General features: G+C 45.4%; 1 protein-coding gene across 4 annotated transcripts in view; it reads left to right on the forward strand.

Moving 5' to 3' along the window:
* MAP3K4 (mitogen-activated protein kinase kinase kinase 4) overlaps positions 1 to 14,555 on the forward strand; it is a 205,622-nt gene that overhangs the window by 117,870 nt on the left and 73,197 nt on the right. For all 4 annotated transcript variants that reach the window (XM_044292179.1, XM_044292181.1, XM_044292180.1 and 1 more), the window contains exons 8-12: positions 1,551 to 1,650; positions 3,033 to 3,116; positions 4,409 to 4,675; positions 5,047 to 5,196; positions 5,537 to 5,698. In XM_044292179.1, coding sequence (XP_044148114.1) covers positions 1,551 to 1,650; positions 3,033 to 3,116; positions 4,409 to 4,675; positions 5,047 to 5,196; positions 5,537 to 5,698 — 763 coding nt within the window. The remainder of the gene's footprint in view (positions 1 to 1,550; positions 1,651 to 3,032; positions 3,117 to 4,408; positions 4,676 to 5,046; positions 5,197 to 5,536; positions 5,699 to 14,555) is intronic.

Here is a 14,555-nt window from a genome sequence, read left to right on the forward strand (position 1 = left end):
GAAAGCTCTATTAGTGAGAAGAAAAGGAGGTAAAATTCATTTGGGTGGTAAGTTGCATGACCGAGCGATAAACGGTGAAAGGAGTGTAGTGCCGAAGTGTAAAAAGTGGCCTGGTCATAAAGGGGGTTTCACCTAGCGGGGCTGAAGTGGTTAATGCTGTATGTCTCCACACTGCATTAAAATGTATGCTCTGTGCAGAGGCAAAAGTTCAAAGAAGAAGACTTTGGGCTTAACTAATTTTGTCTCTGTGCAGCCCCTGGCCCTATCTTATATGAAGGATAGCCTTATGCCTATCCCATGCATGCTTAAACTCCCTCACTGTATTTGCAGCTGCCACTTCTGCAGGAAGGCTATTCCATGCATCCATTACTCTCTCAGTAAAGTATTAGGCTACTTTCACACTTGCGTTCAGAGCGGATCCGCCCAGACGGATCCGCTCATATAATGCAGACGATGGGATCCGTTCAGAACGGATCAGTCTGCATTATATTGTAGAAAAAATTCTAAGTGTGAAAGTAGCTTCAGACGGATCCGTTCAGACTTTACATTGAAAGTCAATGGGGGACGGATCCGTTTGAAAATTGAGCCATATAGTGTCAAATTCAAACGGATCCGTTCCCATTGACTTACATTGTAAGTCTAGACGGATTTGTTTGCCTCCGCACGGCCAGGCGGACACCCGAACGCTGCAAGCAGCATTCAGGTGTCCGCCTGCTGAGCGGAGCAGAGGACAAATGGTGCCAGACTGATGTATTCTGAGCGGATCCGCATCCACTCAGAATGCATTAGGGCTGGACAGATCCGTTCGGGGCCGCTTGTGAGAGCCTTTAAACGGAACTCACAAGCGGAGCCCCGAACGCAAGTGTGAAAGTAGCCTTACTTTTAAACCTTTGCCCCTCTAATTTAAAACGATGTCCTCTTGTAGCAGTTTTTCTTTTAAATATGCTCTCCTCTTTTACCTTGTTGATTCCCTTTATGTATTTAAAAGTTTCTATCATATCCCCTCTGTCTCGTCTTTCTTCCAAGCTATACATATTAAGGTCCTTTAATCTTTCCTGGTAAGTTTTATCCTGCAATCCATGGACCAGTTTAGTAGCTCTGAACTCTCTCCAAGTATCAATATCCTTCTGGAGATATGGTCTCCAGTACTGAGCACAATACTCCAAATGAGGTCTCACTAGTGCTCTGTAGAGCGGCATGAGCACCTCCCTCTTTCTACTGGTAATGCCTCTCCCTATACACCCAAGCATTCTGCTAGCATTTCCTGCTGCTCTATGACATTGTCTGCCTACCTTGGTGTTGCAATTTCACTGTTGTGTATATGCTATGTACTATGAATCTATGTCCTCTATTTATTCACTTGAATGGGAGTAGTTCTGCAGTCATTGGGCATGGGCACTACAGATGTTTGCTGAGCTTGTGAATAAAGCTGATCTCTGGGGTTGTGCTGTTGATTTTGAGACTGATGTGCCCACTAAATGATGCAGCTCCTAATGCATACTTTAGGATAGATATTGATAATCTCGTAACTTTCTTTGTGTCTTCCACAGGAGATCAGTTATAGAAACCAGCCGTGCCCTGAAAGAACTCTTTCATGAAGCCAGAGAAAGAGCATCGAAAGCTCTCGGATTTGCTAAAATAATAAGAAAGGTACTGTAGCTTTATCTAGTAGAAATGTCCATCCTTTTTAAGATCTCTGAGAGATACTCTCTCAAGTTATTGCAATCTATTAAAAGGTTTTTTCCATATGCTAAAGTGATGGCATCTTGGTATGATATGTCCTCAGTTTATGATCGGTGGTGGTCTGACTGCTGGGACCCCTGCTATTCCTTAGAGCACTATGGTGCTTCTGTGTATGTGAAAATAGTGATGGAGCTGCAGTCGTGTTGGATTTCTTGCGACTGCTGCAGCGATCCCCTTCATTTCTATTGGATCACATCTAATCACCGATCCTGGCCACGACAGGTGTAGCCCTAGACCAGTGATGGCTAACCTCCGGCACTCCAGCTGTGGAAACTACAAGTCCCAGCATGCTCCATTCATTTCTGTGGAATTCTGAAAACAGCCAAGCAATCTTGGATTGCCGGATGTTAGCCATGACAGCTCTAGCTTAAGACCACTTCAAACAGCTGAAGGGTGTTGATACTGAGTGTTGGACCCTACTGATCTGATATTGATGGCCTCTCCTAAGGAAAGATCATCACTATCACAATCCCAGGGAAACCCTTTAAAGCAGGGAAGCAAAATTCCCCTTAGCTCAAAAGCAACTACAGCCTCTTTCCATCTGTGTCTGCTGCATGCTAGGCATTGCACTGGGTGCTCTAAGTGGCAACCTGTATTCCGCTGTCAGAGGTCCCCTATGTTGATAAAAATCCCATTTATTAGTTAGTGATCTGATAATAGATCAAGAAAGGCTAAGGATATGATATCAGCCCTTGTGGGCTGCCATGTATATAGAATATTAGCTGGAGCCCTGTGTATTTATATGGTCGGGCCAAGGGTAAATATAGCTATTTTGACAAGGGCACAATAAGTAGTTAGGAAATGTATGCTATTGCAGTCGAATAATTTATTTGTGGAGGTTTGCTAAAATAAGTTTTAATAATCTTTTAAATGACAGCAGTACTGCTAAGGTTCACAATGACGAAATGGCAGGAATACATGCGTTAAGATTAAAGGGGTTGTCCAAGTTATATTTATTGATTACCTATCCTCAGGATAGGTAATCAATATCGGATCGGCTGGGACCCGGCACCCCCACCGATCAGCTGTTTGAAGAGGAGGCAGCGCTAGCATGGCGCACGCCTTCTCTTCAAACAGCTGATCAGCAGGGGTGCTGGGTCCCAGCCAATCTGATATTGATAACCTATCCTGAGGATAGGTAATCAATAAATAGAACTTGGACAATCCCTTTAAGCTTTATCTGTTGCTAGGCTGGACACTTCAAAGGGTGACCATACTATTGCCCCAATACTGTAGCCTCTGTAACGTAAAAGGTGTATTGATAATGATTTTTTTTTTTTTTACCCCAGGATTTGGAGATTGCTGCAGAGTTTACATTTTCTGCATCTGTGCAAGACCTGTTAGCTTACCTAAAAAACAAGAATTATTCAAAGGTAAGCGGCAATATGTTTAGCTAGTACATGATTGTGTTACTTTCCTATAAAGTATCACTTGAACATGTATAATTGTCCCAGTTAATTCAGAAATGTAATTTATGTTGAAAAGCGCAGAGAAAAATAATTCCATTGTAATATATTTATTAATAAATGGCAACTTCCGTTCTCCCTGTTTACCACAATATAACACTGATTAAGAGTTATGGGGTTGGAGCGGAAATAAAGGAAGGTCCATATTAATTGGGAAATTACAGCATGGGTGATTTAAGTTTACACTTCCATGTATATGACCTGGTATTTTTTATGGCATGCTTCAAGAGACCTTTACTTTTGTCCTAAATTAGAGTAGTTCTGACATGGGTGATGCTAGGTATGAAATGGTTTTTTATTTGCTTATAGAAATTTAGGGGGCAATTTATCATGCTATTCATGGCACTATTGTGGCGCTAAAAGTTTTGCTGTATAACTTGCAACTTTCCTCCTCTCCACTTCTCTAAAGTGGGGAGAAAAGTGGGTGGGATGGGGCAGGACTAGTACATTTATCTTAATTCACTAAATTTTTCTAGTGTCTTCTAGATTTTTTTGCAGCAGCGTTTGCACTACGACGCGATGACTGGGGGTTTGCACTAGACTGCGAGCTGACTGGCGGCAGGCGTTTGCACTAGACTGCGACTGACTGGCGGCGGCGTTTGCACTAGACTGCGACTGACTGGCGGCGGCGTTTGCACTAGACTGCGACTGACTGGCGGCGGCGTTTGCACTAGACTGCGACTGACTGGCGGCGGCGGTTTGCACTAGACTGCGACTGACTGGCGGCGCGCGTTTGCACTAGACTGCGACTGACTGGCGGCGGCGTTTGCACTAGACTGCGACTGACTGGCGGCGGCGTTTGCACTAGACTGCGACTGACTGGCGGCGGCGTTTGCACTAGACTGCGACTGACTGGCGGCGGCGTTTGCACTAGACTGCGACTGACTGGCGGCGGCGTTTGCACTAGACTGCGACTGACTGGCGGGCGGCGTTTGTACTAGACTGCGACTGACTGGCGGCGGCGTTTGCACTAGACTGCGACTGACGGGGCGGCGGCGTTTGCACTAGACTGCGACTGACGGGGCGGCGGCGTTTGCACTAGACTGCGACTGACTGGCGGCGGCGTTTGCACTAGACTGCGACTGACTGGCGGCGGCGTTTGCACTAGACTGCGACTGACGGGGCGGCGGCGTTTGCACTAGATTGTGGACTTTATGCAGGAGACTAAAAATGCTTTAATTTCTCCCATCTTTTCTTAGGTGCTAGTTCCCACCCTGGAAAATCTGCATGTGTTTGTTCCAGATAATTTTTCTAGAGGAAGAACTGTTATTTTGCAGCTACTAAATGCTGCAGCTGGTGTCGACTGTTCTAAGGACTGTGAAGACGTGGCATATGATGCCTTCTTGTTGATGACCAAGCACACTGAAGTAGACCAGCATTTGGCGGATGTCTGGAGTAGCTGGGAAGGGCAGACTGTGAAAATAGTGCCACCTGTAGAAACCGTTGATACGCTGAGAAGTATACAGGTATACCTGCATCAAATAACGCAGCACTATCCTTTAGGGCCCATTCTTACGGCCGTAATGCTTTGCTGATCCGCAAAACACTGATACTGGCCGCATGCGTTCAGCAACCTTAATAGAAAATGCCTATTCTTGTCAGTGATTGCGGATAAGAAAAAAACATGTTCTATCTTTTTCACTGAGCTGAACCACAGATGTGCTGTCATCTTTTGCGGCCCTATTGAAATGGATGGGACCGCACCGGACTCATTCATACAGCCGTCGGAATAAGCCCTCATGCTTGCCATAAAGCACACTCCTTTTTGCCTTTATTCTTTGTTTCCAGTGTTGACAGCGTAGCCCTATAACATCAGATTTTATTTTTCACCCATAAGGTTGACAATCTACTGCTTGTGGTAATGCAGTCTGCCCATTTGTTGCGCAATAGAAAACATTTTCAGCACTCTGTTGAGGACATCTTGTCTCTGAAGCTTGAACAGACATCCAGCCATCCAGTAATCGCAGAAGCTTTGCATCAACTCAAGGTAAAAGGCTTCAACTGGATTGTCATTTTCAGATCAGTGTGTACGTAATTTAGTTCTTAAAGGGGGTTCTCCTTACTACCAAACCTTTTAAACACAACAACTTTTGATCTTAGGAGGGGATTACATTTTCCCAGTTTGTTTCCAGTATCGCATTCCATATAACCACCTGGGCTGGTGGTAGGAGATGGCTCTCGGCTGACAGCGATCATGTTTGTGCAGCCAACCTTAGGAGGCAAAACTCTCCAATTACCTGTATGTTTTGATGCTTGGCTGTTAAGTCCCAAAATGACAGAATATGTTGAATTTGGCAGTCTACAACTCTTTTATTTTGCTGCAATAGAGCGACTCCTTAGACCTCTGCAGTAAGATCAACAGCGCCATAGACCGGGTGGATCAGCTGTACAGCTCCGAATTTGAAGCAGAGATGGATGAATCAGAATCCTCCACTTTGCAGCAGTATTATCGAGAAGCCATGATTCAAGCTTACAACTTTGGTTTTGAGGTATGTCCTAAGAATTGTAATCAAATTTTGAAGCAGTTATAAGGATACATGGATCTGTGTGATTGAGTTAGACCAACACAAAACAATGATTAATCTATCCGTACGCCAGTGCTCCTCTGTGGGAAAGGTTTCACCAATTTCTGCATATTAATGATCGCGCTCACTTTTAATCTTCCCGGTGTATGGAAATGAGCCTGTTCAAGTCAAGGAGACCAGCGTTTTACTCCTCAGAGTCAGAGTTTCCCTGTCTAACCCCCACCTCTTGCATCTTGATTTGATGTTCTCCCAGACAGGGAATGTTATCATCAGGTCTCATTAGATCCCCTGCAAGCTCTGTCAATCAGGTTGCAGGAGGTAGAGAAACTTAGACTCAGAAGAGTAAAGGTGCATTTAGAAGGGCCGATTGTCGGGGAGGAAGCTTTCCTTCCCAACAGTCGGCTGCTCTTTCTTTGAAGGAAACTGCGCATTTACATGCAGTGATCTCCTTCATTGTATGAGGTCGGGGGATTGCGATCCTTCATCCTGCTACAGAATCACGGCTTCTGAGCAGCAGATCGCTGTTTATACAGCACAATCTGCTGCTCAGAAGCCACGATCGGTTGTGCCTGTGTGAGCGACAGAATAACCCAATGAATGAGTGTTTCACTTGGTCATTGGGTGATTGGTGGCACATTTAGGCTGCCAGATTATCGGGAAGCGTCGTTTCTGATAATCTGGATGATTATTGGTGTGTCTAAATGCACTTTAAAACACCGGCCTCGTTGACTTAGGCTACTTTCACACTAGCGTTCAGAGCGGATCCGTCTGCATTATATTGTAAAAAAATTTCTAAGTGTGAAAGTAGCCTGAACGGATCCGTCCAGACTTTTACATTGAAAGTCAATGGGGGACGGATCCGTTTGAAGATTGAGCCATAGTGTGTCATCTTCAAACGGATCCGCCCCCATTGACTTACATTGTAAGTCTGGACGGATCCGCACGGCCAGGCGGACACCCGAACGCTGCAAGCAGCGTTCAGGTGTCCGCCTGCTGAGCAGGAGCGGAGGCTGAACGCTGCCAGACTGATGCATTCTGAGCGGATCCGCGTCCACTCAGAATGCATTAGTGCTGGACGGATGCGTTCGGGGCCGCTTGTGAGCCCCTTCAAACGGAGCTCACAAGCGGACACCCGAACGCTAGTGTGAAAGTAGCCTAAAACTGACTAATTTTCATATGCTACGTATGTCTACATCCATATATTATTATACCAGAACTGAAAAGACCAAAAATCTCTGTGTTGCAGATGATGGTAAACATGAGTCACATTGTTGCCAAATGTCCTTCCCTTAGTGGAGGGTGTGATGAGATGTGTCGCTGCTCATAGTCTCATCCCTAAGGCCACTTTTTACTCACTTTTAGTATTTTCATCATTGTTTGTCAGTCTTGGGTCCAAAACACAGAAGAGGCACAGATTTTTCCATTATACTTTGCAGGTTCCGCTCCTGGTTTTGGCTTACGAATACCGATGAAAAATATTGACCATATAAAATAGGGATCGGTTGATATTGATTTTTTTTTAAATCAAATATCTGTTTATTGTTTTTCTCGCAAATAAGTAACATATACACAATATGCAGTCATAAAGGATAATGAAAAATTACAAATTCACTTTTACATATTTGTAAATACATAGGAAAGGGAATAACAAACCCTCGTCAAAGCGTGAGGATAAGGGCACTACCTGAGTAAGAGAGACAGGCAATCACTCTGGTAGATTGACTGGACTTACAGCCCCTTGAATATTGCGTTTATCCTTGTATGCAGTCCTGCAGACCAAGACGGGGGTAAAACAACTTGAACTTACAGAGGGGGTGGGGGGGAAATACCCTCTGTGTAAGAAAAAACGTAACTCAGGCTGATCTCAGTGTAGCTCTTTAGAGAGTATCTGGGTGTAAATTATGAATATACGCTCATATGTGGTAGAAGGCTAAAGGCGTCTCCTTCAACTTAGGATTCTTTGTATTTAAACCATGGTTTCCATAACCGCAAGAATTTGGCGTGAGATCTATTTGCCCAACTGCTAATTTCCTCCATGAGGCATAATTGGTTCACTTTTATTTCCCATTGGGAGATGGTAGGAGGATCTGGGTCAAGCCAATGCAGTGGGATAAGGGACCTAGCAGCGTGAACAAACCAGGTGGGGAGGTCAAAAGGTTTAGGAGACCAGCTCTTGGATGGTAACCATAATAGCACTGAGGTAGGAGTAAGCTGGACGGAGGTGTTACATATTTGATTTATTTTTGTTTCAACAGCGGACCAGAAACTGGTGATTAATGGACAGAACCAAAATATGTGTCCTAGGGTGCCTATATCTCTGTTGCACCGCCAACATTTATTTGTTTTTGATAAGCCCATCATATAGAGTTTACTGGGGTCGTTATACCATCTGACCATCGTTTTATAGGAATGTTCCTGTATTTTTACGCATCTAGAAAATCTGTGGGATCTTAGATGTATTTGGCTAATCTCTGCTGCATTAAATTATGTCCCCAGGTCCTTCTCCCATTGATTGATGTATGCGGGTTTAGTAGTTTGCTGTAAACTCAACAGGTTCCTATAGATATTGGAAACTACGCGTTTAGTTGATGTTTGACCTTGTACTAGTTTTTCGAACCAAGTATTTTCTTCAATTATTTTGTATTTATCTTGTAGTTTGGAACATGTGTCTTTGAATATTTTTAAGTCTAGGAAATTGGCGTGTTTCAGGCGGATGGCGTAGAAAGTATTTAATGTTGAAATTGAGTTTGTCTGAGACAGTAGTTCTTCCGTATCTAAGTCTTTAAATAAGTTCCAGAAATCTGGAGGATCGGGGATGTTGGGATAAATCAAGTACGGGCTCAATGTCGAAGGTAATAGCTTTGGAGGATCTGAGAGCAAGCTCGTATGTTTGGATAGGGGGTTGAACACTGAATAAATCCCTCTGGTTAGTCCCTCTATTGGGGGAGTGGGTGTCCCAATGCCCCATAAGCCCGCTAGTTGGCGATTAGTTAGGGTGAATAGTTCAATATCTGAACCTAATATTCTCAGTCGTGGGATGCATAATTGAAGCCACCTTTTCAGTTGGATCACTCTATAGTAGGACTGGGCATCAGGAAGGCCCATACCGCCCTGTGGGCGGGCTCTAATTAATTTGTCATAGGCTAAGCGTGATTTTTTGCCCTTCCAGAGGAAGGATGTTAATATAGATCGTACGACATTAACCCCTTAGGGACCCATGACGTATCGGTACGGCATGTTTCCCGAATCCTTAAGGACCCATGACGTACCGGTACGTCATGGCTTCAATTCGCGATTCCGGCGCCGCGGGGGTTAATCGGAACGGGATGCCGGCTGAAATCATTCAGCCGGCATCCCGTAACAACGCAGGGGGGGGTCATTTGACCCCCCCGTATAGACGATCGCAGAAAACCGCAGGTCCATTCAGACCTGCGGTTTTCTGCGTTTCCGGTCCATTCGGGTGTGCTGTGACCCGATGAACCGGAAAAAGACTGCGATCGGTGGCGTAATTTTACACCACCAATCGCAGTCCGAGGATTTGAGGAGGCGGTGCTGGCCCTGGTGCTGAACACTGCTGTCCAGGGTGCTGATTGGTGCAGGGGAGAGAGGCGCGAGATTCAAACTTCCTGCGCTCCTCTCTCCCCTCCTCTTCCTGTCCAGCACCCTGACCGTGCAGCATCGTCCAGCACCAGCTCCTGTGTCCCCCTAATCGGCATCAATCACCCTCCTGCACCCATCGCCACTCAGGTAGGTTAGGGTCAGTGAGGGAGAGGCACCATTAGGAAGGGAAAGAAGGGAAAAGTTAGTTAGGAAAAAAAAAAAAAAAAGAACTTTTACACAAAACTTTTTTGATCCATCTATCAGACCCCAGAGCCCCCCCTGCCACTTGCCCCCCCCCCCTACCAGCCCCCCACCACCACCATCCCCCCCCACCCCCCCCACCCATCCCCCCACCAGCCCCCCCCCCCCCCCCCCCCCCCCTCACCACTAGCCCCCTTACCACCACTTTTTTTTTATTTTTCTGCGTTCGCTGACTGGTCGGCACTTTAGCGTCCGTCCACTGTTAGCGCATCGCCTGCCCCACCGCTGATCAGCGTTGTACCGCTGATCAGCAACTTTGAACTTTTTTTTTTTTTTCCTAACACTTGCCCCTTTATTTTCCTTTTTTTAGTACGCGAGCACCCGTTGCCCCCACACACACGCACATATAATAAAGGTTTCCACACACGCACACCTACACGCACACACACCCATGGCCCGCCGGGTGTTCTCGGCCGAGGAGGCATACGCCCAGATTGCCTCCGACTCCGAGAGCCCCAGTGAGGATGAGGATGACCCCACATTCCTTCTGTCATCCGCATCCTCCTCATCATCATCGGATGACGATGAGCCACCAAGGCGGCGGAGACGCCGCCAGGCGGAGCCAGGGGCCACACATGCTAGGGATCCTGTGGCCCACCCTAGTACGAGCCGCCCTGGGGTTCGTACTGGTTTCCCGGCCCACCAAATAAGTTCACCGGAGCCCCCTGCCGATGAACTTAGCTGGTGTCCCCCAGTGGACTTTGAGCCTGAGATTCCGGATTTCGCTGGCAATCCTGGAATCCAGATTCCCACAGTGGGGTTTACTGAAATAGACTTTTTTAGTTTTTTTTTCAGTAACCCACTGGTGAATTTGATGGTGGAGCAGACGAATCTGTACGCCCAACAGTTCGTCGCTCAAAACCCAGGCTCATTTTTGGCTAGACCCGGTGGCTGGACGCCGGTCAGTGCAGCCGAAATGAGGACATTTTGGGGCCTCGTGCTGCATATGGGTCTAGTCCAAAAACCCAGTGTCAGGCAATACTGGAGTGGGGACGTCCTATACCAGACCCCACTGTACAGTATGGTCATGACACAGTCCCCGGTTTGAGGCCATCCGGAAATGTCTGCATTATTCCGATAATGCAGCATGTCCACCCCGAGGTGATCCTGCCTATGACCGGCTGTATAAGATACGGCCGGTCATCGATCACTTTGGGGCCACATTTCAGCAGGCCTACGTACCTGGAAGGGAGGTCGCGGTTGATGAGTCTCTCGTTGCGTTCAAGGGGAGACTCAGTTTCCGCCAATACATTCCCACAAAGCGGGCGAGGTATGGCGTGAAGCTATACAAAATTTGTGAGAGTACCTCAGGGTACACTTACAAATTTTGTGTGTACGAGGGGCGAGATTCCCGTATTCAACCCCCAGAATGTCCCCCCACTCTGGGTGTTAGCGGGAAACTCGTGTGGGACCTTATGCACCCACTGCTGGATAAGGGTTACCACTTGTACGTGGATAACTTTTATACCAGCATTCCCTTGTTCAGGTCCCTTGCCGCCAGATCCACGTTCGCTTGTGGGACCGTGCGGAAAAATCAGCGCGGCCTCCCTGCCCACCCCCTCCAGGTACCTATCCCCAGGGGTGAGACCCGTGCCCTTACCAGTGGAAACCTGTTGCTGGTCAGGTATAAGGACAAGAGGGATGTCCTTATGCTGTCCACAATCCACGGTAACAGCACCACCCCAGTCCCTGTGCGAGGTACCGCGGCAACGGTCCTCAAGCCCGATTGTATCGTCGACTATCAATCGGTATATGGGAGGAGTTGATCTCTCTGATCAAGTCCTCACGCCATATAATGCCATGCGCAAAACCCGGGCATGGTACAAAAAAGTTACGGTCTACATGGTGCAGGTTGCCATGTACAACTCTTTTTTGTACTATCCCGAAGCGCTGGCAGCACAGGGACATTCCTCCAATTCTATGAGGCAGTCCTCAAAGACCTGATCTTTTCGGACCGGGAAAGAGCAGGCCGGAGTACCTCGGGAACTGGAGGCGCCCGGATCGTCCCTGGCCAACACTTTCCAGGTGTGGTCCCCCATACTGGAAAGAAGGGACGAACCCAAAAAAGATGCAGAGTGTGTCACAAGAGGGGGATACGGAAGGACACCACCACTCAATGTGACACGTGCCCCGATCATCCGGGCCTCTGCGTTATCGATTGCTTCAGGGAGTATCACACTTCCATGGAGTACTAAATTTTTATAATCCCCAACAGTCCACTAGAGAACATAAAACACTATGGCTCTTAGACTTTGGAGACACAGAAACAATTTTTTTTCCCCCAAAAAATATTAGTTTTAGAGCAGGCATCCTCAAACTGCGGCCCTCCAGATGTTGTAAAACTATAACTCCCAGCATGCCCAGACAACCTACAGCCATCAGCAGGGCATGGTGGGAATTGTAGTTTTACAACATCTGGAGGGCCGCAGTTTTTAGGATGCCTGCTTAGTGTCTCCAAAGTCTGAGAGCCATACATATTGGGCATCGTCGCGTGCGTAAAAGTCGTCGCTATAAAAATAACATTTGACCAAACGCCTCGAATGAACGGTGTTAAAAATATAAAACAAAAACGGTGCCAAAACACCCATTTTTGGGCAAAATTTCAATTTGAATCCCTTTTGCCGGTAATAAAGCAAGGGTTAACAGCCAAACAAAACTCAATATTTATGGCCCTGATTCTGTAGTTTGCAGAAACACCCCATATGTGGTCGTAAATGGCTATATAGCCGCACGGCAGGACATAGAACGAAGGGAACTCCATACGGTTTCTGGAAGGCAGATTTTGATGGACAGTTTTTTTTTTTGACACCATGTCCCATTAGAAGCCCCCCCTGATGTAGCCTAGACTAGAAACTCCAAAAAAGTGACCCCATCTAAGAAACTACACCCCTCAAGGTATTCAAAAGTTACTTTACAAACTATGTTAACCCTTTAGGTGTTCCACAAAACTAAATAGCGAATGTAGAAAATTTTTTAGAATTTAATTTTTTTGTTACATTGCCTCAAAAAAGAGTAATATAGAGCAACCAAAAATCATATTTACCCCTAAAATAGTCCCAAAACAACAACCACCTTATCCTGTACTTTCTTAGATGGAGTCACTTTTTTGAAATTTCTATTCTAGGGGTGCAACAGGGGGCTTCAAATGGGACATGGTATAAACAAAACCAGTCCTGCAAAATCTGCCTTCCAAAACCCATATGGTGTTCCCCTCCTTCTATGTCCTGCCGTTTGGCCAAACAGTAGTTTACGACCACATATGGGGTGTTTCTGCAAACTACAGAATCAGGGCAACCCATTTTGAGTTTTGTTTGGCAGTTAACCCTTGTTTTACTCCTGGAAAAAATTGATTATATTGGAAAATTTTCCCAAAAATAGAAATTTCTAAATTGTTTCTCCATCTGCCATTAACTCTTGTGGAACACCTAAAGGGTTAACAAAGTTTGTAAACCCAGTTTTGAATACCTTGAGGGGTGTACTTTCTTAGATGGAGTCACTTTTTTGAAATTTCTATTCTAGGGGTGCAACAGGGGGCTTCAAATGGGACATGGTATAAACAAAACCAGTCCTGCAAAATCTGCCTTCCAAAACCCATATCGCGTTCCCCTCCTTCTATGTCCTCCCGTTTGGCCAAACAGTAGTTTACGACCACATATGGGGTGTTTCTGCAAACTACAGAATCAGGGCAACCCATTTTGAGTTTTGTTTGGCAGTTAACCCTTGTTTTACTCCTGGAAAAAATTGATTATATTGGAAAATTTTCCCAAAAATAGAAATTTCTAAATTGTTTCTCCATCTGCCATTAACTCTTGTGGAAGACCTAAAGGGTTAATAAAGTTTGAAAAAACAGTTTTGAATACCTTGAGGGGTGTAGTTTCTAGAATGGGGTCATTTTTGGGAGGTTTCTATTATCTAAGCCTCACAATATGACTGCAAACCTGAACTGGTCCATAAAAAGTGGGATTTTGAAGATTTCTGAAAAATTTCAAAATTTGCTTCTAAACTTCTAAGCCTTGTAACATCCCCAAAAAATAAAATATCATTCCCAAAATGCTACACACATGAAGTAGACATATGGGGAATGTAAAGCCATCACAATTTTTGGGGGTATTACTATGTATTACAGAAGTAGAGAAACTGAAACTTTGAAATTTGCTAATTTTTCAAAAAAAATTGTAAAAATTTTATTTTTTGGTGCAAAAAAATTAACTTTTTTGACCCAATTTTAGCAGTGTCATGAAGTACAATATGTGACGAAAAAACAGTCTCAGAACGGCCTGGGTAAGTCAAAGCGTTTTAAAGTTATGAGCACTTAAAGGGACACTGGTCAGATTTGCAAAAAATGGCCAAGTCCTTAAGGTGAAATAGGGCTGAGTCCTTAAGGGGTTAAAAAAGGATCGCGGAAGGGATATTGATTTTTTTTTTTTTTTGAGCCGATATCGATAATCGGTGAACTTTCAGGCAGATAGCCGATAATTTATACTGATATTTTATATATTATAATATATATTCTATTAGTTGGTAGTCACTGAGGTGGTCGAAATTTGCATTTGGCACTAGTATATTATAAATTTATAAAGCCCTTAGTTGGTAGCCAATTTATAATTTACATTTTTAATATACTAGTGGCAAATGCCAATTTCCACACTATCCCCCCCCCCCCCCCCCTTCTCACTGACTTTATTTATCCCCCATCAGACCTCAGATCAGACTTTATTTAACCCCTATCAGACCATGGCTCCTCTTCATCTCCAGGTCTGGCGTCTCTCTCCCCTGTGTTCCCCCTGGCCCGCTCTGCACTATCACCTGACAGCGTGCAGCATCAGGTCATATTGTGCACACTACGTCCTGACGCTGTCAGGACAGTGTAGCGCGTGCCCCATCAAAGAAGACCAAGGAGGGTGAGTTTCGGAAGCGCTTGCTGCGCTTCTTCCCTGCTTCCGCCACACGATGCATAATA

This window comes from Bufo gargarizans, chromosome 4 (genome assembly GCF_014858855.1).
Source record: "Bufo gargarizans isolate SCDJY-AF-19 chromosome 4, ASM1485885v1, whole genome shotgun sequence".
Taxonomy (NCBI): domain Eukaryota; kingdom Metazoa; phylum Chordata; class Amphibia; order Anura; family Bufonidae; genus Bufo; species Bufo gargarizans.